The 27855-nt window shown below is 38.5% G+C and overlaps 1 protein-coding gene and 1 long non-coding RNA gene across 9 annotated transcripts in view; one reads left to right on the top strand and one right to left on the bottom strand.

The window, feature by feature from the left end:
* The window catches only part of Chd1 (chromodomain helicase DNA binding protein 1), a 140784-nt gene that overhangs the window by 62120 nt on the left and 50809 nt on the right, over positions 1–27855 (bottom strand). For all 3 annotated transcript variants that reach the window (XM_074077036.1, XM_074077034.1, XM_074077035.1), the window contains exon 2: positions 14010–14207. Coding sequence is in view for 2 of the 3 variants with exons in the window: in XM_074077034.1 (XP_073933135.1) it covers positions 14010–14062 (53 nt within the window). In the remaining variant the exon portion in view is untranslated. The remainder of the gene's footprint in view (positions 1–14009; positions 14208–27855) is intronic.
* The window catches only part of LOC141424161 (uncharacterized), a 133555-nt gene continuing 121830 nt past the window's right edge, over positions 16131–27855 (top strand). For all 6 annotated transcript variants that reach the window (XR_012449085.1, XR_012449089.1, XR_012449086.1 and 3 more), the window contains exon 1: positions 16131–16946. This is a non-coding gene — a long non-coding RNA (uncharacterized lncRNA). The remainder of the gene's footprint in view (positions 16947–27855) is intronic.

Below are 27855 nucleotides of genomic sequence, written 5' to 3'. Positions count from 1 at the left end.
CACTTCCTACGTGGTCACAGTTGTCTAAACCTAAGTAACATTGATTCTATGGATGATGCATAATCTAATTCGCAAATCACCTTCCCCAAACAAATGTTTAATACTTGCAAACTTCCATTCTTTCATGCTATCAGGTTGTTTTTTATGGCGCTCTCATTTCTTTTCTAGTTAAGAGAAAATTTTTAAACAAGTAACTGTATAGCTTATACAGTTATAGTACTTGCATACTATTTTCCATTTTATCCTCACAACAAAAAAAAATGTTCTTGAAGGCAGATATAAATTGTTTACCCTCCCTTTTCATGGGAGGCAATCCTTCTGAATCCTAATTTTTTTCTTAATTCCAGCTGAAGCCAAATTCTTGCTTCTAACCCCAACTGCTGCCTCTTATCCTAAATTCCTATGACCCTCCAAATACCCCATGCTGCAATGTTTGTTCAGAGGTTACTGTTTCTTATTGTTGCAGCCCTCGGTTCCCTGTTGTTTCTGGCACATGTAAGTTTTCTCTCAAGTTCAGCCAGAAAATTACTTTTTTTCCTCTGCTCTATTTTATCTATCATTTTCACATGTTTAAGGGAAAGGGATACTTTGGAAATTAAAGTCCATGTTAGTCCGGTGTATAACATAACATCCTCTTTCTCTACACCTTACTCTCTGTCCTTTGAACTAAAAGAACAAGACTTATCCTTCATACATGAATGAAACAATGAATGAACTAAGAAAAATAGCAGTAACTGGCATCTGCTTTCCTAACTAACAGAAAAAAGTGGCTCTGAAAAATCTTGGGGTAGATTTAAAATGTAGAGAAAGTAATATTGGAGTAGGGTAGGAATAACACGGGGAAATGAAAAGAACATCTCAAAATAGTAGTACTAGAAAACTAATTGTTTATGGATATTTAAACATTATATATAAATTAGATGGCCTGTACCAGATGGATGAATTACTTTAATTCATTAAATAAGGCATCCATTTATATACTTTTGTCCCTATCACATAAAACTCTCTATCTGCAGGGCAATTCCAGTACTCAGGAGGCTGAGGAAGGAGAATCAAGAGTTCAACGCCATCTTGGACTACTGGGAGTGAAAAAAAAAATTTATTTTTTATATATCAGCTCCTTTACCTTTTCTTTCCTATTTTAAAAAACTGTTAGTAGTATTTAGATGGATTAAATTCCTGGTGTGCACATGGAGAGGGTTAATGTATGCCATTAGATACACTGATAAAAGGTAAACTGAAACTGATTTCCCACAAAATTATAATGGAAGATTGTGTGTACCTGAAAAACAGAGGTCTACTCACACAAATCAAATTAATTATGTTTACTATTCCACAGAAAGAAGAATAGTGTCTTGTTCCCTTCCACCTTTAGTACTGCTCATGTGTCAATCCATTCTAAAGGGCTTCTTTGGCAGAATATTTTAAAGAACTTTTTGACAAACACTTACAGGGAAAATTCAAGGCTAATCTGATGGTATTTTGAAGTTCACCCAGAAGTTATTTTTTCCCAGCATTGTAGCTCTTTGTCAGTGTAACTGTGTTTATATGTGTATACCCATTAGATGAGTCTCACATTTCTGCCACATGGAAATACATATTTATACTTTGAGACTACTTTGAAGATGAAGAGTTATAAAGCATACTGCCTGAAATGAAACAGGAAATTAATACTGATACCTATTATAGCTTAAAAAACATTAATCTTTCTCTGAATTCAAAATCAGAATCATTACTTCAAAATTTGCTTCAGATGTTCTTTGGACTATCACAATTATAAGCATAAAACAGGAAATGTCTATGAATAAATTTAAGCATATACTAAAATCTTCAAAACAAACAGTATAAAAAAGAGGAAAAAATGATTACTAGTTGGTGTTATGTATCAGACATTAGATTTTTGTTTAATACTTTCATTTCTATATTATAATGAAACAAACTGAGACCAAAGGTTAAGTAGAAAAAGCAAATCTGAACACTAATAAATTACATACACATATTGAGAACTGACAGGAAAATTCAGAAAAATAAAAGCCAAGAATTTTTTAGGATAGGGGTAATTTATTTTGAACGAACATTTCTTAATGTTTGGGGCACAAAAAGCAGTTATTCATTGTTTACCTTGTCCCTTTCCTCACCCACCAGTATTTCATTTTCCTGGGCCTCTAGAATTACATACTGTCCCTCCAGTTTGGACTGGCACCCAAGTGCCTACACCAAGCTAATGAATAGATTTCCCACTACCTATTTCAGCTAGATGTGGCCATGTGAACAGGTTTTGGCCAATGAGATATGGACAGACATAATGTGTGATTTCTATGTCATAACTTTAAATACTAGGGAGTTTACATGTAGTCTGTTCCCCTTTCCATCTTTTTCCTACAGGCTGATAACGATGACTAAACAAATAAAGGATATTACGTTAAGAACAAAGCTGTTCCATTAGCCAGGGGGATAATCTTAAAGAGTAGAGACAACTTACTTGACCATGAAAAAGAAATAACTACATTTGAATTCCTGTGTTTGAGCTTTAGTACAGAAGTGTAACTAGTTCTCTAACAAACTATTTGTACAGTAAACCTTTGAACAGGTTTTTTTCTATGTATAATTTGAACTCCCTTGTTTATCTCCTCAACTAACAATTACTGAACAAGGGTTTCTACTAGGGACAAAAACTCATGGAGAAGAGAAAATCTTTTGGGGAGACTGAATGCAGGACCTCCAAAGCACTCTACCATTTACATCACATCCCCAAGCCTTTTAATTTTAGTTTGTTTTTCAAATAAGGTCTCCAGCTATCTTTGACTGGTCTGTTCTAGCATTGTGATCCTCCTACTTCTACCTCCCAAATAGCTAAGATTACAGGAGTGCATCACCAATGTCCAGCACAAAAAAACTTAATATGTAACAAAAAAGATAAGGCAAGCATGGTGGCACATACCTGCAATGTCAGCACTCAGGAGGCTGAGGTAGGAGGACTGTAGGTTCGAGTCCAGCCTGGGCTATATATACATCAAGTTCTAGTTCAGCTTGGGCAGTATGGTAGACCCTGGGGGTTGGAGGGGAGGAAGAAAATAAAAGATGGACCAACTCCTAACTGAGAAACCAGAGAAGGAGAAAAGGAAGACAGTTTAAAGCTTAATGCAGGAAGTGACTGATTCAACTTTCTACTCTTTAAGACTACTCAATAATGTCATGTCTTACATAATCATCCACTTTCCTAAACACTGGTCATTGTTTCAGCTTATGTTCCCACATATTTTGCTCATGTTACTAATGTCTTTACAGAAGTACAATTATGTTGACATACGTATTTCTCTTCTAAATAGATCCTGAGCTTCATTCACTAAATTAAGACTTTTTAGTTATTTGTGTAGACCACTACACACTTCAACATGACTAGAGAAACAATGTGGATAGTAGTAGGTAATGAGTAAATGCTAAACATTAACAAAAAAAAAAAAAAAAAAGAAAGAAATTTGTGGCCAAAGACAATCAATGGCTTTCAAATTTTATAGATCACAACCTATGTATTTTACATAATGGTACAATATACACATACAAATATCAGTAAATAAGTTTGGTGAAACAGTACAAGTAATAACCATCAAAGGTTTCAGAAAATATCTCTCCATCTATATGACTATGAAAACCAGGTAGTACCATTGCTGTGTTGACACTGAGCAGCTAATAATAAATAATGACATAAAGCATACTAAAGTACCAATTGAAGGCAAAATTGTATTAAAAGTAAACTCTTCTTAAAGCAAAATATGATTCTGTGCCTTAAAATTTTTAACTGACACTAGATGCCAGTGGCTCATGCCTATAATCCTAGCTACTCAGGAAACACAGATCAGGAGGATTGCAGTTCAAAGCCAGCCTAGGCAAATAGTTCCTGGAGACCTTATCCTGAAAAACCCTTCCCAAAAATAGGGCTGGTGGAATGGCTCAAGGTGAAGGCCCTGAGTTCAAGCCTAAGCACGACAAAAAAAAAATTTTTCCTTTTAACTGAAGAAATGAGAATAAAACTGCTAGAAATGGATGTTACAAAGAGTAGCTTTTAGCATGAATCATTTCAAAGGTGAATGTTTGGGTTGCTAATGTTAAATGTGAGGTTAAACTCAAAATATTTTCTTAAATATTCTTAGCAAGTATTCAGTACAGATCTGATAAGAAATAAGGATTATATGCATATGTATTTAAAAGTCACTGAATAACAGTTGCATAAAATACATAGATCACAGTATCAATAAATGGTAAATATAATTCTATAATTTATAACTATTAAGCTAGCTAAAGCTTAATGACTTTTCTCTCTCATTAGTATTACCTATGACGTAGAAATTTAACATGTATTTCGCATATGTTTAAAAATAAGGTGGGAGAGTAGTAGGTGAGAGCGACATATCAAACTAGATTGCCATGAAATGAAATGTGCTGAAGGTTGATGGGAGAATATACAGAGGTCCATTCTACTATTGTCACTACTTTTGTACATACTTAAAATTATCCATAGTATTTGACTTAACAAAATAATGTCTATATAAATATAGTTTAAAGATTATACATAATTTCCTTAAAACGGTTTTAAAATATTTATATGCTTCTAAATTTAACAAATACTCCTACAAAAAATAAAGCTCCCAGCACTATATAATTTTTTAACAAAATTATTTATAATTTGGAATTTCAATCTGCACATACTCATGGGAGTATGCTGCATATAAGAACAAACTATTATATCTACTATGAGAAGCTAAAGAAAAAGTGTTATAACCAACGTAGTAAATGACTAAGTTGCTACATATTAGTTTATCCTATGCTATAAAATACATGCTAAAACTGTAATAGTCAAAAGTCCATGGTTAAGCATATTTTCAACCATAAATAGCTATACTACAGTTACTAAATTATACTAAGTTGATTTTGGTGCAATAGATTTCTGGGGTCTCTCTCTAAAACTAGTAGTTCTGATCAGTTCATTCACATGGAAAATATACTCCCACTGGTATCTTTAAATCCTCCCCCTTGTTTTGGTTTTGTTGTTTTCATTTTGCTATGCTTCCTTTTTTTGTTGTTGTTCTTTCACCTAGAACTTAGCTACAAAGACTTCAGCTTAACACTGACAAAACCTCAGGGTAAAGAACTGCAAAGCTAGCATCCCCAATACATCCTCTTTGTTAGGGCTCTTGTACTTCTTTAATGGGGGATGTAACCTTTGTAAAATCCTTCATCTCCATTACTTACCTGAATATATACCATTTATATATTCTTTCCAAACTACATCAATTCTCATCAAAATTAGAAAAGTTAAAAGCTCCATGAAATTTTTCCATATAGTTCATTCCATCACTCCAATAATTTACCAAATTCCATTTTCTTTTCTCATTTGCATACCTATATGGTCCCATGAATCTCAATGTACTAACTCAATTAACTGCATATATAAGCTGGCCTTCCATTATGTCTAGATTATAATAATCTTTCTAAAATTTGTAATCTTAAAACACCATAAGATGTTGAATGACTACAGGTGGCATAATTTCATATATATGCATATGAATTTTGATTTGAATACAATTCTTCTGGGAATCCTGCTAAAATGGAAATTGAGCTGGTAAATCTCAGATGTACAGGAGAACTTTTAGGGTGAAGGAACTGTTCTGTACAGTACTGGAGTAGAGGAAAAATGATTCTATCATTTGTCAAAACCCATAGAACTGGGTATCACAAAGTTAAGTGTGATATGCAAATTTTAAAAATCATCAAGAGCCAGGCACTAATGATTCCTGGTTATTAGGGAGGCTGAAATTAGAGGATCATGGTTCAAGGCCAGCCTAGGCAAATAGGTCATGATACCCCACCTACAAAATAACCAGAGTAAAATGGACTACAAGTGTCTGAAATGATAGAGCACCTGCTTTGCAAGCACAAAGCCCTGAGTTCAAACCTCAGTTACACACACACACACACACACACACACACACACACACACACACAGTCAGTGAGAATACGGACCCCAGGACGGAATGTGACTGACAAATGAATCTAACTTTATTATAAATTTGGACATAATCACACTGAAGGGGTAGAAGGAAAATGAGCTAACTTGGTAACTTTGGAAAACAGTGCTTTGAGTGTTTTCCAAACAAAGGCTGCTATTATAAGGCTAAATATAAAAGTATATGGTAGTCTAATTGGTACACTAATTTCTCTTGAGAGTACAGTTTAAAAACATACAAATATACTAGGTTGAATATGACTGCACGGATGGTGGATAGTGGGATCCAGGCTTCTCACTGTTGGATGCAGAAGTCATAAAGGAGGGAGAAAAGAAGGTTGGAATGAGCCCTGGAGTATAGAATTACAGGTGGAGTTATCACTATGAATTTATATTGACTTTACTATGTATACAGATGACCAAACACAAAAATAACTACAAAAATGTACAAATACATGGATCTGGAATGCATACCTATATTATCTAGCTGTGTCTGCTTTATCTGCTGAAAGGGCCTAGAAACAGCAATACTTCTAAGTGCTAATGAGTACACCCAGCCTAAATTGTTTTCTAATATCATTCTACAATAAAAGGAATCACAGCTCTTTGGAGAACTGTTGATTCTATTGCAAAAAAGATGGGAGTATGTAAAGGAAACATATAAACCAACCTAAAAAGGCTCCCAATTGTCAAGGTTTGATTACACTGACTAACAAAATGAATAACTTATTGAATGATAGTTCAAAGTATAACATATATATGTATGTATATGAAAAAAAAGAATTCTTTACAGAAATTTCAGTTAATATACGTACTCTCACTAAAAGAAGATGGAGATTAATTACCACTCAACTTCATTGAAAGTGACTTGATTCCAAAAAATACTGTATGAAAATGGTAAACAATGACCTTAACTGGAGAAATCTGGCTAATACTATCTTAATCAAGTGATAAAAGTTAACAATATCAGTTTCCTGTATGATGGAACAGGAACACTTTATCTCTGTGGTATTCTTTCTAAAAATCAATAACCACAGCTTATTCTAATAAAAATACCAGACAAACACAGAATTGGTGACCTTCTGTAAGAAACCTGACTGGTATTTCTCAAAATCATTCAGTCATGAAAAATAAACAGAATCATACAAAACAAGCCTGAAGAGATGTGACAATCAAATGAAGCATAGTACTCTCAACTAAATCCTGGATCACAAAGAAGGCATTAACGGAAAAAAACCAAAATGAAATCCAAGTAAATTATGCAATTTAGTCAAAATGTCTGTTAATCTAGCTTCCCCATCTATAAAGTGGGAACTGTAACACTGCGTATATCATAGGAGTTTTTTGGAAATAAATTGTGATAACTCCATGTAATATGTACTACCCTTGTATCCATACTTGATTCAGTCAGAATAAAGCTCACCATTCACTAGTTGCCATTGTAATTGTTTCTAGAGGAATAAAATTACTTAGCATCTTGCTAGCACTGGTCCATGACACTGTTCCTTGGAGTTTCCCAGGCAATAAAAACCACATATAACAACATCAGTAAAACACACATGCGCGTGTACGTGTATATACACACACACACACAAATGCAGCAATCAGTGGATAGATGCTAAATGACTCCAAGTAAATAACTTCATACATACATATATGAATTTAGTATGTATAAAACTCATTTAGGAATCTTGTTAAAAATTTAGATTCTGGCTGGGCACCAATGGCTCACAGTTTGAAGCCAGCCCATATCAGGAGACCCTATCTCAAAAAAAAAAAAAATCACAAAACAGGGCTGGTGGAGTGAGTGGCTCAAGGTGTAGGCCCTGAGTTCAAATCCCAGCACTGCCAAAAAAAAAATTAAGATTCTGATTCAGTAAGTCTAGGATGAAGCCCAATCCTGTCTATATTTCTAGTAAATTCCCACTTGACACCAATGCTACTGGCTCAAGGATCATAAATGGAGCTACAACATTTCCATTTCCGTATGTTTTAAATTTTTCCCATAAAAAAGTTGAAAAAATGCTTTTTTGATCTCTGTCCATTAGGAAATACTTATTTTTAAACACAGAACTGTAACAGATATAAACTGTCATCAACAACTTTATAAGCAACTAATTAAGCACAGCAAGAAATGAACAACTTCACATTTAATACCTGTCTACACATTATCCCATGTAGAAGTACAGAAAAGTATGTCTTTGAAAATTAAGTCATGTATAATTCTTACATTAACCAATTAAAAGTTCAAATGCAGTAATCTAGATTAACTGCAATCTTAAGGAATTCTATGAAAATTGTAACTTGGTTAAATTCTATTTGGAGAGAAAACAGCCTATTACTTAAGCTCCTATTAAGTAGTATATTGAGTCTTCGAAACAAAGAACTGATACAGTAATTGGATTCAGTAGCATGCACAGGATATACATGAAAAAAATAGGAAGAGGTGAAGAATATACATACTGACGTGAGAAATGAGGATTAACAAAAAATGAAATGTAGCTGGCTGACTCGTGCCTTGTAATCCTAGCTACTCAGGAAGCAGAAATCAGGAAGACTGTGGTTCAAAGTCAGTCCCAGGAAAACAGTTCTTAAGACCCTATCTTGAAAATCACCCAACACAAAACAGGGGTGGTGGAGTGGCTCAAGCAGTAAAGAGTGCCTGCCTAGCAAGTATGAGGCCCTGAGTTCAAATCCTAATACACACAAAAACCCTCAAACTTGCTTATTTAGTATAGGAAAGTAAGTGATTTTTATAACAAGGAATCTTTATAGTATGCATACACGTAAGTACAATCTCAGTACTCAGGACTGAGTACTCAGGCAGGAGGCACAGTCTGGGCCTACCATAGTGAGTTATAACCAGCTTTACACAGGGAGACAATGTCACAAAAAAATAAATTTAAGGGACCAGAAGTGTGGGTCAAGCAGCAGACTACCTGCTTTGCAAATGGGAAGCCCTGAGTTCAAATCTCAGACCCACTAGAAAAAAAAAATCAATGTTTTACAAAATGGTATACCAACAGTAGTATTCAACCAGACACAGTAACAAGCTATATGCTGAAAAGCATGATCTATAGCAAGGTGTGTTAACTTCTACAATCCCAGCACTTAGGAGGCAGAAGCAGAAAGATCCAGAGTTTGAGGCCAGTCAGGACTACATAGTGGGATCAAGGCCAGTCTGAGCTACATCACAAGACTCAGTGGTACAGCACTTGAACAGCTTGAGTAAGGTCCTAGGTTTGCTCCCCAGGACCATTAAAAAAAAAAAAAAAAGTGATCTAGTAACAGCATTCCTTAAATTTAACAAGTCATTTAGACAATAGGTTTTCTCAAAGCATTTAATCTTATGTGTGTGTGTGTGTGTGTGTGTGTGTGTGTGTGGTGATGGGATCAAACTGAGAACATGTAGATTCTAGGCAAGTTTTCTACTACTGAGGCACACATTCCAAATTTAGTCCAAATTTAGCCTTTTTTTTTTTTTTGGCAGTACTGGGGTTTGAACTCAGGGCCCCATGCTGGACAAGTGCCCTATCAGTTGAGCAACTCTTCCAGCCCTTTTTGCTTTAGGTTATTTTTCAGATAGGGGCTTATGTTTTTGGACCAGGGTCTGCCCAAAACCACAATCCTCCTACCTATGCCTCCCAAGTAACTGGAATTATACATATGTGCTACCATGCTTCGCCTATTTGTTGAGATGGCATCTCACTAGTGTTCATGATCATCCCAATGCTGGCCTCCTGAGTGGTTGGGATCACAGGTATGAGTAGTCACTGCACCTGGCCTAATCTTTAATTATTTTTCTAGAGGGAAATTTAAGTTGATAAATCTTATTTGTGAATTTCTGACAACATTTTCTTTTAAGTGACACATAGTATCATATTTGTGGGGTACTGTGATAATTCAATATATGTACTCAACATGTAATGATCAGAGTATCTACCATGAAAAGATTTTCATTAAGAATGCTTCTTTATTGTATTTCCTACTCACTGCCTACCACCACATCCTCCCCAAAACATTTTAAAAGTTGAGATTCAGGTAAATTAAGATATTCTCCATAAGCTAAGGAAATTTAGTACAACACAGGGCTCCTCCATGTAAATATAAAATCTATACACATATTTTAAATGTATATTAATATATTAAATCAAGCACTGTTAACACTATTAAAAAAGCTATAGTAAAATAAAGAATTCAAACTAGGGATACAACTCACTGGCAGAGTGCGTGCCTAGCATGTGCAGGGCCCTGGGTTCAATCCCTAGTATCAAAAAATAATGACAATTTTAAAAAAATAAAAAGCTCATTCTAAGTATCAGACAAACAGAACTCCACTGCCACCAGGCATAGTGCTGCACACTCATAATTCTAGTACTTAGGAAGCAGAGGCCATGAGCACTGCCAGACTGTGTCTCAAAAAACAAAAATAAACAAAAAAATTCCACTGGCAACCATAGATTAATTCAAAGTTGTTAAGCCTACTAAAGCATACCACCACCACCATTTCCTCCCACTCCACAACAATTATTCAAGAACATAATATATTTATTTAGAGACTAACGTGACACTTAAACTCTTTGATGTTCATGAAAATTTTAAATTACTGAAAATTTAATCTACATGCAAGCATGTATCAGTCATCCTAAAATATGCAAAATGTGATCACATGTCAAACATTTACTGATAAATTTATTACTGGAGTAAATCATCATTCAAGATAACTTTAAAATGAAAATGTGGGCTGGGGATGTAGTTCAGTGATGAAGTCTTTACCTATCATGTACAAGGCCCTGAGTTTGATCCCCAGCACTGGAAAAATGAAAAAATAAAAAAAAAAAAATTTTTTTTTAAGTCTTATCAGGATTTGAAAAACTGTGTCATAATACAAGTCCACACTGATACTTTCAAATCTTCCAGCATTATCTTTAGAGAGCTTAACTTTGGTTATATAAAACTGTGTTGAGCTGAAATTGATGTACAGGTGCATCCTGACCCACATTTCTTAGCAAAAAAAAGTTTCAAAATTGTCAGTTATGGCATAGCCAAAAACACCTATTTTGTGGGTATTCTTTCTTGCAGTCAATAGTTACAGAGACCTCTACACACAGAAGGAATCAACCCCCCCCACACACACATATATACATTCTGTTTAGTAGAAAGCTAGCTGTACCAACCAAAAATGCCAAATGATATCTTAATTCTATTTCATTTCATAAGCTCCCACAGACAAAAAAGGCAATTCTGAAGCAAAACCCAGTTTAAAATTCTCAGCCAGTAAAAATCAAATTTTACTTAAACTATTTACAAAATATACCAACTTTAAAAAAAAGCACAGCACGTTACTCGTTTCTCTGTATTAATATTTGCAGTGATAACTTTTGGCTTTTGCAAGAAAATTTATCTGTGAAGCTCAATTCCCCAGTCTTTTAACTAGGTATAATCACTCTTCTTTGTACTGCCTTATAATGACAAGTTTCTGGGGAAAGGGAGTGGAATTGAGTATTAATAACAAAGGGTACAGAGCAAAGGAAAGAGATAGCAAAAGTAAAACAGCAGTAAGGAAGAAAAGGCAAAATAAAAGCAGTAAGTCTCTCCCTGAGAAACTCCAAAGCAGATGCAAAAACTAAATAGCTTGATAAGCATACCTTTCAGAAGCACACAAAACCTGCATGGAAGAATCAGTGATTCAGAATAATGAAACATGCTTTGCAAATACTTAAAATGAGTACGCACTATAAAGGCATCCTTTAAGTAAATCTGTTCAAAGGGGCCAATGTTTTTTTTCACCTGTATCAACTGGCTTTATTATGCATCCTTGCTTTAGGTACAGCAGCAACGATTTGGAACAGGTGAGTGGTCAGAGTATACCATCAGGTGACTGATCTTCCTGCATACCAAGTATAGATATACTGCTGAAAGCTTTAGTTCCTATTTTCTGGGTAATCTGGTTCCTATGTTTCCTCTGCATATTTCTACCAATTAACCATTTCATTGCTACTAATGAATAAGAAAATACAGTGTATCTCTTCACTTACTACAAGACATTTACAGAGATCCTACTGGAAGCTAAGATTCAAAAGTACTCTAATTTAACCTTAACTCTGATGATTCTAGTCAAATGCTATTTGTGACTTTACCATACTTTGTAATGAAGTAGTAGGATGAAATTTCAAAATTAGTTCAACCCTTCTCATTTTACAGTTGGGAAAATCGTATGAGAACTAGTCAGTGCAAAGATGGTGTCAACTCAGGTTTGGTAACTCCTAAACCAATACCTGGTTCAAGTCAAAGCTTTTTTCTATAACTGCTTCTTACTTCATTCTCTATGATGCTCTGGTTACCTAAATGTTCTGCCTATGAAAGCTGATGAACAGCCAAAAGTTTCCAAGTTTCACACCAAATGCATATAATACAATTTTCTACCCAGTATTTTTTTTCTTAATCTTGTCTTTTGTTTCTTGTCCATCCCATTTCTCCATCGCTATTAATGTTTCAGTTATATGGTATCCTATGATACATAAAACGTGATGCTGACTATAAGAAAATACTAAGTGCTCATTATAAGAAAGAATTTTAAATCCTACACGTTATATCTCAGTTATTTCTCAGTTTTAAGATAAACAGTGCAATCTCCATTTTACAGGAGCAAAAAGCAGCATCAGAGATTAAAACATCCTAATTCACAGTTAACAACTGGCAGAACTGGAATTAAATTAACTGTGTAGTATGACTCAAATGTCCATTCTGCTCGATTTCTACATGGGATAAATACATGTAACTAATGGATTTGTATTATTAATGTGCAGGTAACTCAAAATTGGGGGGCTAAACAACAACTTAAAGATTGTTTGGCCAGGTATCAAGTCTGTAATCCCAGCAATCCACTAGGGAGGCAGAGGCAGGTCAGAGATCAGAGATCAGAGTTCAAGGCCAGCTTGGATTATTCAGGATCACCTCCAAAAAGAAAACAATCCAAAATCTTTGGAGCCAAGAGGTTTTCTTACATATAAAAAATGGCTTACTAGGTTATTTTCATAAACTGTATCCTCTTTAAGAAGATATGGCCCAAATTAGAAATCATTTTTTTTTTGGTGGGACTGGCGCTCTACCACAAAGTTAGAAGTCTTAATTCATTCATAGATAATGAAAACAAAACAGAAAGGGATATAGTAATACTTTAATAAATATCTAGATCGATGCTATCTAAACACTAACCATATATAACTATTCAGCACTTGAAATGTGTCTGGTGTAACTGAGTAAATTTTGACTGTTTTACAATTATTTATTTTTCAGCTTTTTTGGTGGGGGGAGGAAGGAGACAGTACCAGGGTTTTGCTCTCAAGACCTCATGCTTGCTGGGCAGGCACTCTACCACTTGAGCCAAGTCCCCCCACCCTTTTGGCTTTAGTTATTTTCTAATAGGGTCTTGCATTTTTTTGTCCAGGCTATCCTGAACTGAAATCCTATTTACTTCTCTTGTGTAGCTGGAGCTGGGATCACAGATGAGTACCATCATACCACACCCAGCTAATTGGCTGATGTGGGGTCTGGCTAACTTTTTGCTCTGGCTGGACTTGAATCTTGATCCTCCCAAATAGATGGGATTACTGACATGAGATTACAAATGTAAATACCCACATGTGACTAGTGGCTACCATACTAGACAACACAGGTATAGAAGGCAAAATCCCATAAAAAGATGAGTGCAGAAATTCTTGCTGCATTTATATGGACATTTTACTAACCATCCGGCCAGTTTAAAGGTCTCTTTTTCACTTGCTTTAGCTTCAATTATTAACTCAAACATAAACCTCTGAAATAGATTTAAGTAAATCAAAACTTTCTATGTATAACTTCTGTGTATCTTTAAAAAATAAGTAAAACCTTCAATGTCAACGAAGTTTCTACTATGTAATATTTACATAGCTAAGACAAATTTATAAAAACAGTCAAGTTTTCAATTCTCAAATAAACAGCTGACAATAAAGTGCTTGCTTACCTTGATTCTCCACTACTGTTTCTAACACTTTCTTCATCACTGTGTCCATTCATTGTAAAATCAAGAAGTTTTAAAATAAAATGTAAATCTTCCCAGTTTAAAAGATGAATATAAATACTGACTCCTTCTTGAATATCAAAAATTCAAATGAATTTTTCTTCAACATTCACAGGTTTCCTAGGACTGTCTTCGATTCACCTAAGGAAAATATATTAACAGTAAGAATATTTCCTGCAGGAAAAAAGATAAGGAAGCCCTGTTTAAAACTTGTAGAAATCGACTTTGGCCTATTAGACTAGAGGTAGTAGGGAGGGTGAAGGCCTTTTACTTAAAATATCTACACTTCCATTAATTACATTCCTGATTCTTAGAATTTAGCATACACTGTTAATACAGTTTGGACAGAAGGAATTTAAATACCTTGGAGTGATAAAACTTTTACAGACTAATTGTCACTGTGTAGCAATATTTACATACACTTACTACTAAAGAACACTGGTACCAGGTAAACTATACATATATCAAGAGAAGAAAAAGGAGTCTTATTGGGTAACTTGGGCAAATAAATGAAGGGACACACGAAGATTATGCTTAATGAGGTTCTAATTCCTATAAAATCCTATCACCAAGAACTTCATACACTCGAGTGATGGAAAGTTTTGAATATGCTCACATGAGAAGAACAGTAGAATAAAAGATATCATATAAGCTTAGTAAAAATGTACAGGTCAAATAAACGTGTTCTTTAGCAGGTAAACCAACAGTAGAAAGAAAAAAAAGTACTTAACCAGTTTGAACTAAAAGAGGTTCCATGAAAAAAAATAAAAAGGCAATAGAGATTAAATATCTGATTTTTAAAGTAAGAAATGTGCGGTTTAAAAAAAATGGGCCAAGACAGTATTTCCACCTCTCAAAATTTCAGCACAACACTAGAGAGTCACCTACAAGCCATCCACGAATAAACAAAGGAGATCTCTAGCAGGGGAGGGAGAGGAAGAAGCGGGGGAAGGAGACGTCAGATCCTTCCCCAGCCAGAAAGTACCGAGACAGCCGAATGAGAACAGTTGTCCTCCGATCTCGGCAAAAAGAATTCACTCCTATGATTATTTCCACTCCACAAAGAGGGAAGTAAACAGGCTGCTGCCAACTCAACCACAGCAAAGTGCATCTGGATCAGGATGTTAATTCTCCAGACCTCAGGCCCACAGACCCCCTGCAGGAACAGGTTACTTCAAAAGTAACCACTGTACTCAACAGTTATTCGTCATGTTAGATATTAATTCCATCCCTAATCAAAGAGCTTTACTAAGAATTCCAATGCTCTAAGAAGCTGCTTCTTGCCCGAAGTGTTCACTAAGAAAGTTCAGTGTTCTTTTCAGTTCTCTCCCTTTCACCTTCCTTTCGCCTCTCAAAATGGCTTTCTCTGTGCGTTGTAACTTCCTCCCCCGTCCACCTCCTTTCTCCGGGCAAGACTTCGGAGATCCTTCGCAGACCTAAGTTCAGCTCCGAGCCCCGGGGGCTATCCGCTGTCTCTAGTGCGTCTCAACAATGTCTCTTTCCCCAAGTCGTCAAACTCCTTCAATCCTTGCTACCTCCATCTGAACAGTTGTTTTGCTCCTAAGTTTGTGAGGCTACCCTCAAAAGGGGTTTAAACCCATACTCTCTCACCCGTCCCCCGTGGCCTCCCCCTGGTACCTCTCCCTTCTCCCTACAGGACTCCATCCCGGTCCCAACCTTCCTTCCCGCCTCAAACTTCCCGCAGACCCGCCCCGCGCCCTCCCAGGCTCGCCAAGCCGCCGCCCCCTCCCCCTTCGCGCCGCTCCCCACGTGCTGGGTGCCCGGGCTTCAGCAGGACAGACGCGGGGGCCGACTACTCGCCACCCCGGCTCTCCCCTGGCGGCAGGCCGGCCTCGAGCCCAGGAAGCCCGAGCCGAGGCCGTCAGAGCAAGGATGCGCTCCGCGGTCACCCGCCCGTGTTAGCCGCTCACACGCCCCCTGAGCGCCGGGCCCGCCCGCCGCCGGCCCTCGCGGAGCAAACCCGGCCTTCGCCCGGCCTCCGGGCCGCCGCCGGGGCACCGCGCCGCCGCCGCCCCCGCCCTCCCTCCGCCCGGCGGGCTCTGGTGCTCCCCGCCACATCCTGACCCGCCCGCCGCCCCCTTTCTTACCGGCGGACGCGCGGGCTTGGCGGGGCAGAGGAAGCCGGCTCGCGGGGAGCCGGCTCGGATCGGCGGCCTCCCCCGCGCTGGGGCCCGCGATCTTTGCCACCAAGTCCTCGGGCTCTGGGGAGTCTCGGGGTAAGCAGGAGTCCGGAGGGGGAGGGGGAAAGGGAAGCCCCGGTCCGCGGTACCAACGCGCGATCCCCGGCGGAGTGGATCCAACAATCAATTCATTATTGAAGCACCAAAGGCGAGGGCAGCAAGAGCGAGAAGTAACGAGTCGTTGTCGTCTTCGCCGCCGCCGCCGCGCGCGCTCCCGCTCCCGATGCTTATCGGCCCCCGGCAGCCGCCATGACGCCAAGCGAGCAAGCGAACGAGCGCAACCGTCTTCGTCGTAGCCGCCGCCGCCGCCACCGAGGTTGCCGTCGCCTCCGCCTCCCGCGCGACGTAAGCGCCTCCGCTCACTCCCCTTCCCCACAGCGCGCGAGGCGGGCGGGCAGGCGCGCGCGCGCGCACGTTGAACCCTGGCTACCGGCGCGCAAGCGGTAGGAGGGACTACGTCGTGGAGTCATAGGAGTTAAGGAAAATCGATTGGTGCCCGGGCGTGGCGGACGGCGGGGCGCGCGCACGCACGCGCTCAGGCGGAGCGTGCGCGTCTCCTGCGCGGAAGCCGCCGGACTCTGGCCGAGGCTGTGGCCCGCTGGTTGTAGCTCGGGTGCCCGCCCTCAGCGGCCAGGCGTCGAATTCCGGGAAGTGGAAGCTGCAGGCTCGCTCCGTGCGGGTATGAGCAGTGCTGTCACTCGGGCTGTTGCGCAAGGACGTCGTGGTGGAGAGACTGAGACGCAACCAGGGAGAAGCAGGGGTGGGAAGAGGTTGGAGACCGTCTGCGTTGGGACTCGGGGAAGCGCGGAAAGGACCGGGCTGGACGAGACGAAGGGGCCAGGTCGCATGTAGGGTAGGGTGGCCCTGGCCTAGGCCCGTACTGCTAAGGGCTCTTCGCCGGCCCGAGCCCCACTGTGCGGGCCCGGGCGGGAGTTGCTGCGTCCCACCAGGCAGCCTGGGGACCCAGCTGATGGGCGGCTGTGTCGCCTCCCGCCGCTTCCCACGCTTGAGGGACTTGCGTCCCTCGGGGGTGATGCCCTGCCTGGGCGGGACACCTGAAGAGAAGGAAAGAAAATAGAGTTCTAGTTGTTGACCTCTCGTGACGCTCTCGATTTATTTGTGGGTGGCCCATGCCTGGTTCGGAAAGGATTTTTACAACCTTTCCTTTCTAGGTCTGTAACTGGAGGGCGGGTTGAAAGGGTGCGGCGCCGAATTGCAACAACAACAAAAAGGTTCTCCAGGGACGTCAGCAACTGTGACAGTTTTACTTGCTGCAATTTAGTTGACAGTTTCATAACTTTCTGTAGGCCTCAGTTATAACCCTTTCCTTGTGTTGGAAACACTATCTTTTCAAGCCTCCAAGCAAGGTCATGTCCTGCTTCAGTTTGTTTGTTTGTTTATTTTAATCAAAATTATCTTAGACGCCAATATTGGTCTTTTTTTTTTTTTTTAACTCCCTCGAGACCAGGTCTTACTATGTGGCCCAGGCTTGCCGGGAACCAGAAGCCTTCCTGCTTCAGCCTCCCAAATACTGAGATCACAAATACGAGCCACCTTCACAGTTAGTTAATTTTTTTTCTTTACCACTTGAGCTAAACCACCAACTCTTTTGCTTTTATTTTGTTTTTGCAACAGGGTCTCAGCTACCTTTGCCTGGGATAGCATGGAATTCAAGGTCCTCCTGCCTAATCCCTAATAGCTGGGATTACAGGAGTGCACCACCACTCCCACTTTAATTCTTTAAAGCTCTCTAATCTATTCTCAAATTTGATTTGGTGTAAAGACCCATCTTCCAAGTCAAATGAATTTCATTGCCATACTTTTCCCATATAGGGAAATACTTAAACAATTTAATCCAAAGTCTTGAAGGAATTCTCAAAATATACCTCCAAATTTATGTATTTTATTATATTCACGGGTATATTCAAACCCTGGGGAAATGGGAGAAGGTGTATATATCCTATACATGAAACGTGTCTGAATAGTGACAGAAAATGGAACATTACCATCCTTTCTATGGTCAGGCTCTTTTACTTTTTTCTCTTAGGTATTGAATAATAGCTTTAATGCTGGGTTGTGAGAATAGTAAGATCATAAAAATCTCCTAAGTACCTAATAAGTGGTAATTTTAATACTAAGCCTTAATGAAGGGACACTCTTAGTCCTCTTTTTTTAAATTAGAGTGGTAAATAAAAAGTAAAAGCCACATAAAAGTTAACTATGGCTACTAAGTTATTTTATAATCAGAAATATGATTCAGATAATGAAGTCCACAAGTATTGCTATATTCTGTTTTGTCACTGACTTAGAAAAAGAATGACCATGTAGACACGTTTTACATGTTTTCCAACAGCACATGTCAAACCATTCAAACTACTCATTGTGCCTCTCATGCTAGTCTATATAGAAGAACTCTACAACTATTTTTTTGTAGAAACAATCTTGCTTAAATTTATAATAAAATAATGAAACTTGGAGATTTATATTTTGAGTAAAGTCACATTTTATTGCTCTGAAGAATTTTTAAATGACTTAAGAATGCTGAAAAATACACAACAATCTTGCTTGTTCAGTTTTTTGTTTGTTTTTGTAAGCCAACTGGTAGTGCAAAAAATATTTTGGGGGTGATTTGTATCTGCATAATTACATTCTCAGTTTCACTTTGTTTGAGTAAAATGTCCTTATCTCTTACTGGTTCCAAAAAGCAATAGCCAAACAATGATCATCTAAACCTGTAAATAGCAAAAATCCCAAAAAATTAACATCAATAAGGAGGGCTTTACTATTTAATTTCACATTCCTTGAGAAGAATATTACATTTATGGAATGTAACAGCATTTTTTCATCCTTCTGACATAGTCTATTAGTGATAATTATAAATGTAGACACCTAGGAAATTAGTAAAACACACTTCTGTGTGTGAGAGAGGTCATTTCCAAAGACAGTTACATCATGGTTTAATGCTTTAATGGATTCAAAATTTGACTTGTGAGGTGTGGAACTTTTGTAGGTCAGACCTCATTGGAGGAAGTGGCTTGTTGCCAGGGGTGGGATGTCTTTGAAGGGCATAGCTTAGCTGGCCCCTTCCTGTTAGTTCTGTGTCCTGGCTGCCATGAAGTGAGCAACTTTGCTCCACCATCCCTTCTGCCATGATGCTCTTCCTCACTACAAGCCCAGAAACATTGCAGCCAACTGACTATGGACTATAACCTCTGAACCAGCAACCCAAAATAAAGCGTTCCTCTTTTAAGATGATTTTCTCAGTTGGTCATAGTGATATAAAACTGACTATCACAGGATCCTTAAGTAGGGATAGACTAAGAAACACTTTCCAGCACAGTGAAATATGTAACCTATAGAGAATGGTAACTTGCCATTCTGCTAATTTTTTGGATGCCAAGATAGGATTTAAGTTCTGTAATTATCTTCTTGTGACCTAAAAGATGTGTATATGAGTAGCACTAAAACACTTAGTATTAAAATATATATAATTCCCAGCTAAAGATGGTTCACCTAGCAGTTTTTCTTTCAACTCTAACATGGTGTGAAAATGATATACTCTCAGTAGAAATTGTGTCAAATTATGAATTTTGATCTTTTCCTGGGCTAAGGATAAGAAGTAGAATGTTCTTTAACAATGCTTAGTGGTGGCAGTGACCTGTGGCTCCCAGTCAGCCATATGATCACAAAGTAGACAACCCATATTCTAGCATACTATGTAGCTTAGCTATGATTTTCAGTAGGTTAGGTGTGTTAAATGCATTTTTGTTGTTTTTGTGGTACTGAGGTTTGACCTAGCCAAGCTCTACTACTTGACCCAAACCTCCAACCCTAAATGTACTTTTTTTGAATTAGGGTGTTTTTGACTTGGGATGCGTATGTTGGGATTTTACTTAATTTTAAGTCAGGAGCATCTGTAGCATAGAATCAACCTGTGACATCATCCTCTATGTCTTTCCCCAACAGAGGAAGATTTTTTTCCAAATACGATTCTTAAATATACAAAGTCCACTGGCAGAACCCCTGAAATTTTAAGTTATCTCGTAGTGAAGATTTACTGTACATTTTCTGTTTTCCTGATCATAAGAATTAAGGATTGGAGTTAAGGTTTCCAGTGTTGGGCAGAAGGTATTACTCAGTTATCTGGAATTTTTTCCCTAACTACATCATTGCCTGACACTCCCATTCTTCCTCTTTCTGATAGGCAGAATTTCTAGGACCTAGGTAACAAATGTTTTTGTGGTACTGGGGTTTGAACTTGGAGCCTCACGCTCACTAGGCAGGTACTCTACCCCTTTAGCCACTCCACCAGCCCTGTTTTGTGTTGGCTATTTTCAAGACAGGGTCTCTTGAACTATTTGCCTGGGGCTTACTTTAAACCATAATCCTTCTGCTCTCTTCCTGCTGAGTAACTAGGATTATAGGCATGAGCCACTGGTGCCTGACCCTAGGTAACATTGGGAAAAATTTCCCAGATTGTTCTGATATCCAGCACAGCTCATCCACCTTATTTTTGGCCACGGTGATTGGGGATCTTGACAGATTTTTTTTTTTTTTTTTTTTTAAGCAGAGAAGGCCTTGCCATGTTGGCCACCTGGCCTTCAATCCTGGACTCAAGTGATCCTCTGGCGTCAGCCCCCTGAATAGCTGGTACTGCAGGCTTGCACGCATGCAGCTCTTCACTAATAAAGTTTTTAAAGTATTTTTTTTTTACTAGCATATATTGTACAAAAGGGTTTCTTGTAAATAATGTATTTTTATCAAGTTCACTGCCTGTAGTACTTATTCATACTCCCCCATCTTTTTTTAGTTTTTAGTTGGTTTCATTATGCTATTTTCATACACACATTTATGTATGTATACATTTATTTAGTCATATTTGCTCCCATCACCCATTGTTGAATCGCAATAAAATTTCAAATAGAAGTTCTTAGAGATAATACTAAGAAACAGTGGTAAGCAGTGATTGTATACATAGATGCTATTTCTAAGTACACACACAGAGTAAGAAGAAAAGACAACTTAAATAGCTAACCTCTAAATATCAAATTGGCTTCCTGTTCACTCCTTCCTTTCACCTTTTATTTGCTGCTATCCAAAGACCATTTTGTCTCAGAATTTTGCTTATCCTTCTAAATTCCTACTACAGTGCTTAGTTTGGGCCCTTGTTTTCTCTAAATCTTTTCTTTCCACTCACCTTTCAGTTCCCATTCAAACGTGAAATCACACACACACACACTGCTAATGTGTATAAATGTATTTGATTACATAAATAATATAAGCACAGGTATGCAAATATCACAAATACTTAATATTTTAATTACTGTGTCCTTTCACATCTGACTCCAGCATTGCCTCCCATCTTTCCTTGTAGACATTTGACACTATCCACACTATTTCAGGTCATTGAAAAGGTATCTCTCATTGTAAATGGATATAGCTAATCATCTTCTGGATCAGTCCCTTGTAGGTTTAAGTAAATCATCAAGAACTGTTGAGTACTCTGATAAAATTGTACTGACACTATCTGAGACCTGTCTGGCAGCTCCGATCTCTCTTTTAGGGCACAAAATTGAGTGTTGTATCAGTGCAGTGAGTGCATCATTTTATTGTCATTATAACGTTTGTTTTCATACTACATTATGTGATCCCTTAGCATGAAGATTCTTTGTGTCCCAAGTGCATTATATTGACAGTCATTCAGTAAATATGTAAGAATTTATTGCATAAATTCTGCTAAGGGATAGAGAGTTAAAATAGCAAAAACAGATACTTTAAGAGTTAAAGTCTTGCAGATCTATTTGCCCAGGCTGGATTGCAGTTCGAAGCCAGCCTGGGCAAATAGAGCCGTGAGATTCTATCTTGAAAAAAATCATCACAAAAAGGGCTGGTGGAGTGGCTCAAGGTATAGGCCCCGAGTTCAAACCCCTGTACCACAAAAAAAAAAGTTCAAGCTGGGCACCAGTGGCTCACGCCTGTAATCCTAGCTTCTTAGGAGGCAGAGATCAGGAGGATCTCGGTTCAAAACCAGTACAGGCAAATAGTTCAAGAGACCCTATCTGGAAAAACCCTTCACAAAAATAGAGCTGGTGGAGTGGCTCAAGGTGAAGGCCTTGAGTTCAAGCCCCAGTACCACACACACAAAAAAGTTAAAGTCCGATGCAGGAAAAGTCATATCGTGAAATCACAACTGAAAAGTAGTATGAAGAAATACATAGTCCTGTGAGAATCTATAATTAAGAAAACATTAGTGAGGAAAGGCTTCTCTAAAGAAATGACATGATCTGAGAAGTAAAGAATTAGTGTGAATTAGATAGGCAAAAGAGGGTTCTGAGGAGATTCTTCCTGGATAAAAGAAATGTCAGCAGAAATTCTGGGGTCAGAGACATCATGTCACACTTCCCAGTTTGCCAAGAACAGACCTTACTCTGAGAAGTGTGCTTTGTCTGTGAGAAGAGCTTGGGGACTGGAGGCATGGCTCAAGTGGTAGAGCACCTGTTTAGCAAGTTCAAGATACTGAGTTCAAACCCCAGTACTGCCAACAACAACAAAAAGTGCTTTGGATGGTAGATTATGTTGTCACCCTATCTATAAGGGACTGTAAGAAACATGGTAATACTAGGTAATATGGTGCTTGTCTATAATCCTAACCCTGGGGAGGCTGAGGCAGGAAGACTGCAAGTTTGAGGCCAGCCGGGGCTATATAGCAAGACCCCATTTCTCGAAAAGATAAAAAAAAGAAGCATGGTGCTGTTGGAACAAATAACTGAGTAAGAAGGTCTACATAGGTACTGGGTTGTTCAGGACCCAGACACTAGAAAAAGAAGTAGATTCTTTGAGAAAATGGTATTTTTCTAAGCTGGGTGGCAACTCAGTAGAATTGCCAAATTGAAAATCTAACCCTTAATCCCAAAGGAAGATTTGAAATATATAAATGTAGATAAAATATTTCCAGATTAGTTAGGAGGTGTTCACAGATTAAAAAAACAATAATAATAATAAGAAGAAGCTTAGAAATGGCATGTTGGGACCAGGGTAATATAATGGAGGTAAAGAGATAAATTTAAGGGGGAAAGTAGACAAGACTTGATGGGGTTGGATTTAAGGTTAGGAGGAAGTAGAAACTTGGACATTTGCAGCCAAAGGTATATACTCACTTGAATACTATGGTATTTGGAAATGGGTAGGTGGGGAGATAGTTTGGTTTAGTACTTACTGAGTTTCTGATGCCTTTGAATTATCCAAGAGGCTTATATATAGAAGTATGTACCTGAGAAGTTAAATCGAGACTGAAAATAAAAGCTGATAATTATGTAGGGAAAAATTTAAGTCTTAAGCATACATGCAGTAAACAACTCAGGGGTGTTGAAGGATTTTAATTCCATTTTGGCTGAGTAGAGAAAGATGAGCTGAATAAAGAGGAACTGTAGTTGCCAGAAGAGTGTTGTGCTATTGAAGACAAATTAATGAGTGCTGCAAAGAAGGAGTATGCCACAGTGTTAAATGCTATTGAGAAATCCTGTGAAACAAGGCCTGAAAAATATCCATCGGATTTAGTGACAGATGGTCATCAGTTAATTTAGCGAGGACTTTTTTTTGAGTAATGTGTTCAGAAAGCAGTTTGAAATACAATCAAGTCAAAGTTTCACTGAGGATTTGACTTTGACTTGGGAGTGAAGAGGATTTTTTGGTTTGTTTTTTGAGGTCTTTGAGGATTTTTGTTTGCTTTGGTGAAAGAGTTAAGGTGTTCCAAAGACAATAGGAAATACCCTTTTTGTTTTTCGCCTTGAGACAGGGTCTTGCTATCTTTCCAGGGTCTGCTCTCAACTGACAATGCTCCTGTCTCACCTCCCTAGGGCACTGCCATACCCATGGGTAATATTCTTTTGAGATAGAGGTTGAATATATAAAAGAGTTGGCTATAAGAATTAACTAGAATGATTAGCACATATTAATCATTCAAAAAAATGAACCTGAATATTTTGTCTGATTTGTGAAAAAAACATTTTCTATATTTTTTCTTTTTTTTTTTTTTTGCAGTCCTGGAGTTTGAACTCGGGGCCTATACCTTGTGCCACTCCACCGGCCCTTTTTTTTATGATGGATTTCTTTTTAAAGAAAATGTCTTGTGAACTATTTTGTCTGGGTTGTCTTTGAACCACGATCCTCCTGATCTCTACCTCCTGAGTAGCTAGGATTACAGGCATGAGCCACCGGTGCCTGGCTCTGTTTTTTTAAATCAGGAACTGAACAATAGATAATATTGTTTATAGTTTTGAGTTATGGGTGGTCACTTAATTGGTATAGTTTAAGAGTTTCTGAGAGCCAGCCCCCAAATATGTGTCTTATCTTCCACTAATGCTTGAAAAATCATTGGTAGAAATCTACTTTACCACATATATTTCTGGAAAGTGTAATATTTTAGTGGGTAGTTCTCACCTATACCAAAATTTAGAATTACCTCAGAATCTTTGTAACAAAATGCTCCAGCCCCATCTCTAGAGTCTATTCCATTGTTCTGAGGTTACGCCTTGGTATGTATACTTTCTTTAAAAGCTCTCCAAAGTGATTCCAATATGCCATTGGTGTTGAAAATAATTTACATCTCCTATTAACACTACATTGACTCATACAATATTTTGTTTAGATTAAATGGATAGATGCTAGGACACTCACAAAATGTGGTTCTTTTTTCAGTACTGGGGTTTGAACTCAGAGCCTCCTGATTGCTAGGCAAGTTCTCTACCATTTGAGCCATGCCCCCAAGCCTTTTCTTCACTTATTTTTCAGGTAAGGCCCTGTGGTGTTGCCCTGGCCAGCCTCAGACCATGAGGCTTATACTTATAGCATCTCTAAGTAACTGTTATCTCAGGCTCATGGCACTGTGCTTGGCTTAGTTTTGTTGAGATGGGATCTTGCCAACTCTTTTCCTGGGGGCTAGCCTTGAGCCTTAGTCCTCCCTATTTTCCCCACACGCACACGTGTATACACACACTCACTTCAGTAGCTTGAATTACAGGCGTGAGTCCCCACACCCAGCCACAGTGATTCTTTCCTTTTATTTTGGCAGTACTAGAGTTCAAACTCAGAACTTTGTGCTTGGTAAGCAGGTGCTTGAGCCACACTAACAGTCCTTTTTACTCTATTAACATTTGAGATAGGGTCTCAATGTTTCCCTTAATTTTCTCAGGGCAGCCTGGACCATGATCTTCCTATTTTATGCTTCCTTCTGTAGCTGGCATGACAGGCATGCACCACCACACCCATCTTTTCCTTTAAGGGAATTGTGTGTGTGTGTTTGGTGTATGGAAGGGACAGGGTTGGGGTTTGAATTCAGGGCTTTGTACTTATAAAGCAGGCATTCTGTTGCTCTAGCCATACCTCCAGGGTTTTTCCCATTGAGTTGGAGTCTCACAAACTCACACCCCCTCCCCCAGGCTAGCCTCTAATCACAATCCTCACAATCTCAGCCTCCCAAGTAGCTAGAGTAATAGGTGTGAGCTACTACTACCTGGCCCAGTTTTGTGCTTTTGTTTTTGTTTTTGTTTTGTTTTGTCTTGTTTGCAGTGCTAGGATTTGAACTCAGGTTCTGCACCTGGAGCCATTCCACCAGCCCATTTTGTGGTGGATTTTTTTTTTGAGATAGGGTCTCAGGAACTGTTTGCCCAAGTTGCTTCAAACAGTGATCCTCCTGATCTCTGCCTCCTTAGTAGCTAGGATTATAGGCGTGAGCCTCTGGTGCCTGCCCAATTGTGATTCTTGATGAAAGTTTGAGGAGGAATTTTGCTCCACATGGGATATTTGGAAAAATCTGGAAACATCTGTGGTTGTGACAATGAATGAGTTTCAGGGCCTTGATGCTACTCTTGTATTATAAATAGTTTGAGGCACCAGACAGCTATCTCCTTCCTTCAACAAAGTATCATCTGGCTTAACATGACAGTAGTGTCCCTGTTGAGATCCCCTGCTGCAGGATTGCAAACTAGGTAGTATTTTAACAAAAGAAGATTGTGGTTTGAAGAGGTGCTAGTGAATAACATCTACTCTACCTCACAACTTAACCTAAACCAGTCAAGGCTTGTAAGTAGCAACCAAAAAACCAAAAGAGGGCTGGGCCTCAAGTAAAATACATTTCCCAGAACTAAGATATGGGAATAACATAATACACTGATTACAATGTTATTTCCCTTATAAAAAAATAAATTATTAGGACTAGTGGAGTGACTCAAGTAGGAGTCACTCCACTAGTGCTAGCCTGGCCTGCATGAGGCCCTGAGTTCAAGCCCCAGTACCGCCAAATAAAGAAATATATGTATTTACACACACACACACACACACACAATATAGGATCGAGAGAGAGCGCAATGGAAAATCTTATTGCTGGTGAAGGTGTAAATTGGTTACAACTGCTTTAGAAAATTGATAGGCAGTATCCCTTATACATAAACTTATGGCCACCTTATAATTCAGCAATTTCACTCTTAAAAGTATACTCAACAAAATAAATACATGTGTCTTTTAAAAGTTCTGTTAAGAATGTTGTAGCCATTTGGTTCATTATAGCCTCAAACTGGAACAAAGTAAAGTATAGATATACAATAGAATATTACCCAGCAATAAAAAAAAGAAAGTGCTACACACAATAACATGGGTGAATGTCACAGGCATTGTGTTGAGTGAAACAGATACAAAAGTAACTTGCCGCCTGTAATCCTAGCTACTCAGGAGGCAGAGATCAGGAGGATCACAGTTAGAAGCCAGCCTGGGCAAATAGTTCATGAGACTCTATCTTGAAAATACCCTTCACAAAAAAAAGGGCTGATGGAGTGGCTCAGGGTGTAGGCCCTGAGTTCAAGCCCCAGTACTGGGAAAAAAAAAAAAAAAGTAACTTACAAGATAGTACTCAGGAAAATGGTTACCTCCCTGGGGTTGGTATGGACTTTTAGGGGCACAAGGGTGTCTTGGGAAGAAATAGAAATGTTCTGTATCTTGGTCTGAGTGGTAGTGTGTGAGCATTTATGCATGAAAAGTTTAAGCTGCACATTTACACTTTGTAAACTTTTGTATATACAATGCCTTGATTTTTTAAAAACTAAGAAAAAAACCCAGAAAAGCCAGTTTTTTTTTTTTCATTACTTAAAATTTTGTTCTAAATGCAGGGTCAGCTACCTAATATATGCTCAATAATTATAAACAACTCTAACGCATTGTTTAGTGAAAAGAAATGTCTGAGTTAGAGCCAGACTTATTTTTGAACCATAGATCCATCATTAGTAGTTATATGACATTCAGAAAGTTGCTTATTTGGGAACTGTGACAACAGAAGAGATCTATAGACTTTACAGAAGTATAGAAAACTATAAAAAAATTAGCCTTAATTCATGTTCTGCTATGACTGAAAAATGTCATACACTTGTAGATGTGGGCCTCAGCTGCTGTATGTATTAGGTGACCTAACACTTTTAGCTTTAGTTAAGTGATCCTATCTGGATCAATCAGATTGTCCTGAGAATTTAAAATTAGGACTGAGAGAAGTTTACCAGACTGCTGACCATTTGAACTGAAAACATGTAACCTTGGGCTGGCTT

Source organism: Castor canadensis, chromosome 6 (assembly GCF_047511655.1).
Source record: "Castor canadensis chromosome 6, mCasCan1.hap1v2, whole genome shotgun sequence".
Lineage (NCBI taxonomy): Eukaryota > Metazoa > Chordata > Mammalia > Rodentia > Castoridae > Castor > Castor canadensis.
Note: the sequence above shows the minus strand (reverse complement) of the source record. Positions and strands in the feature narration are given on the sequence as shown.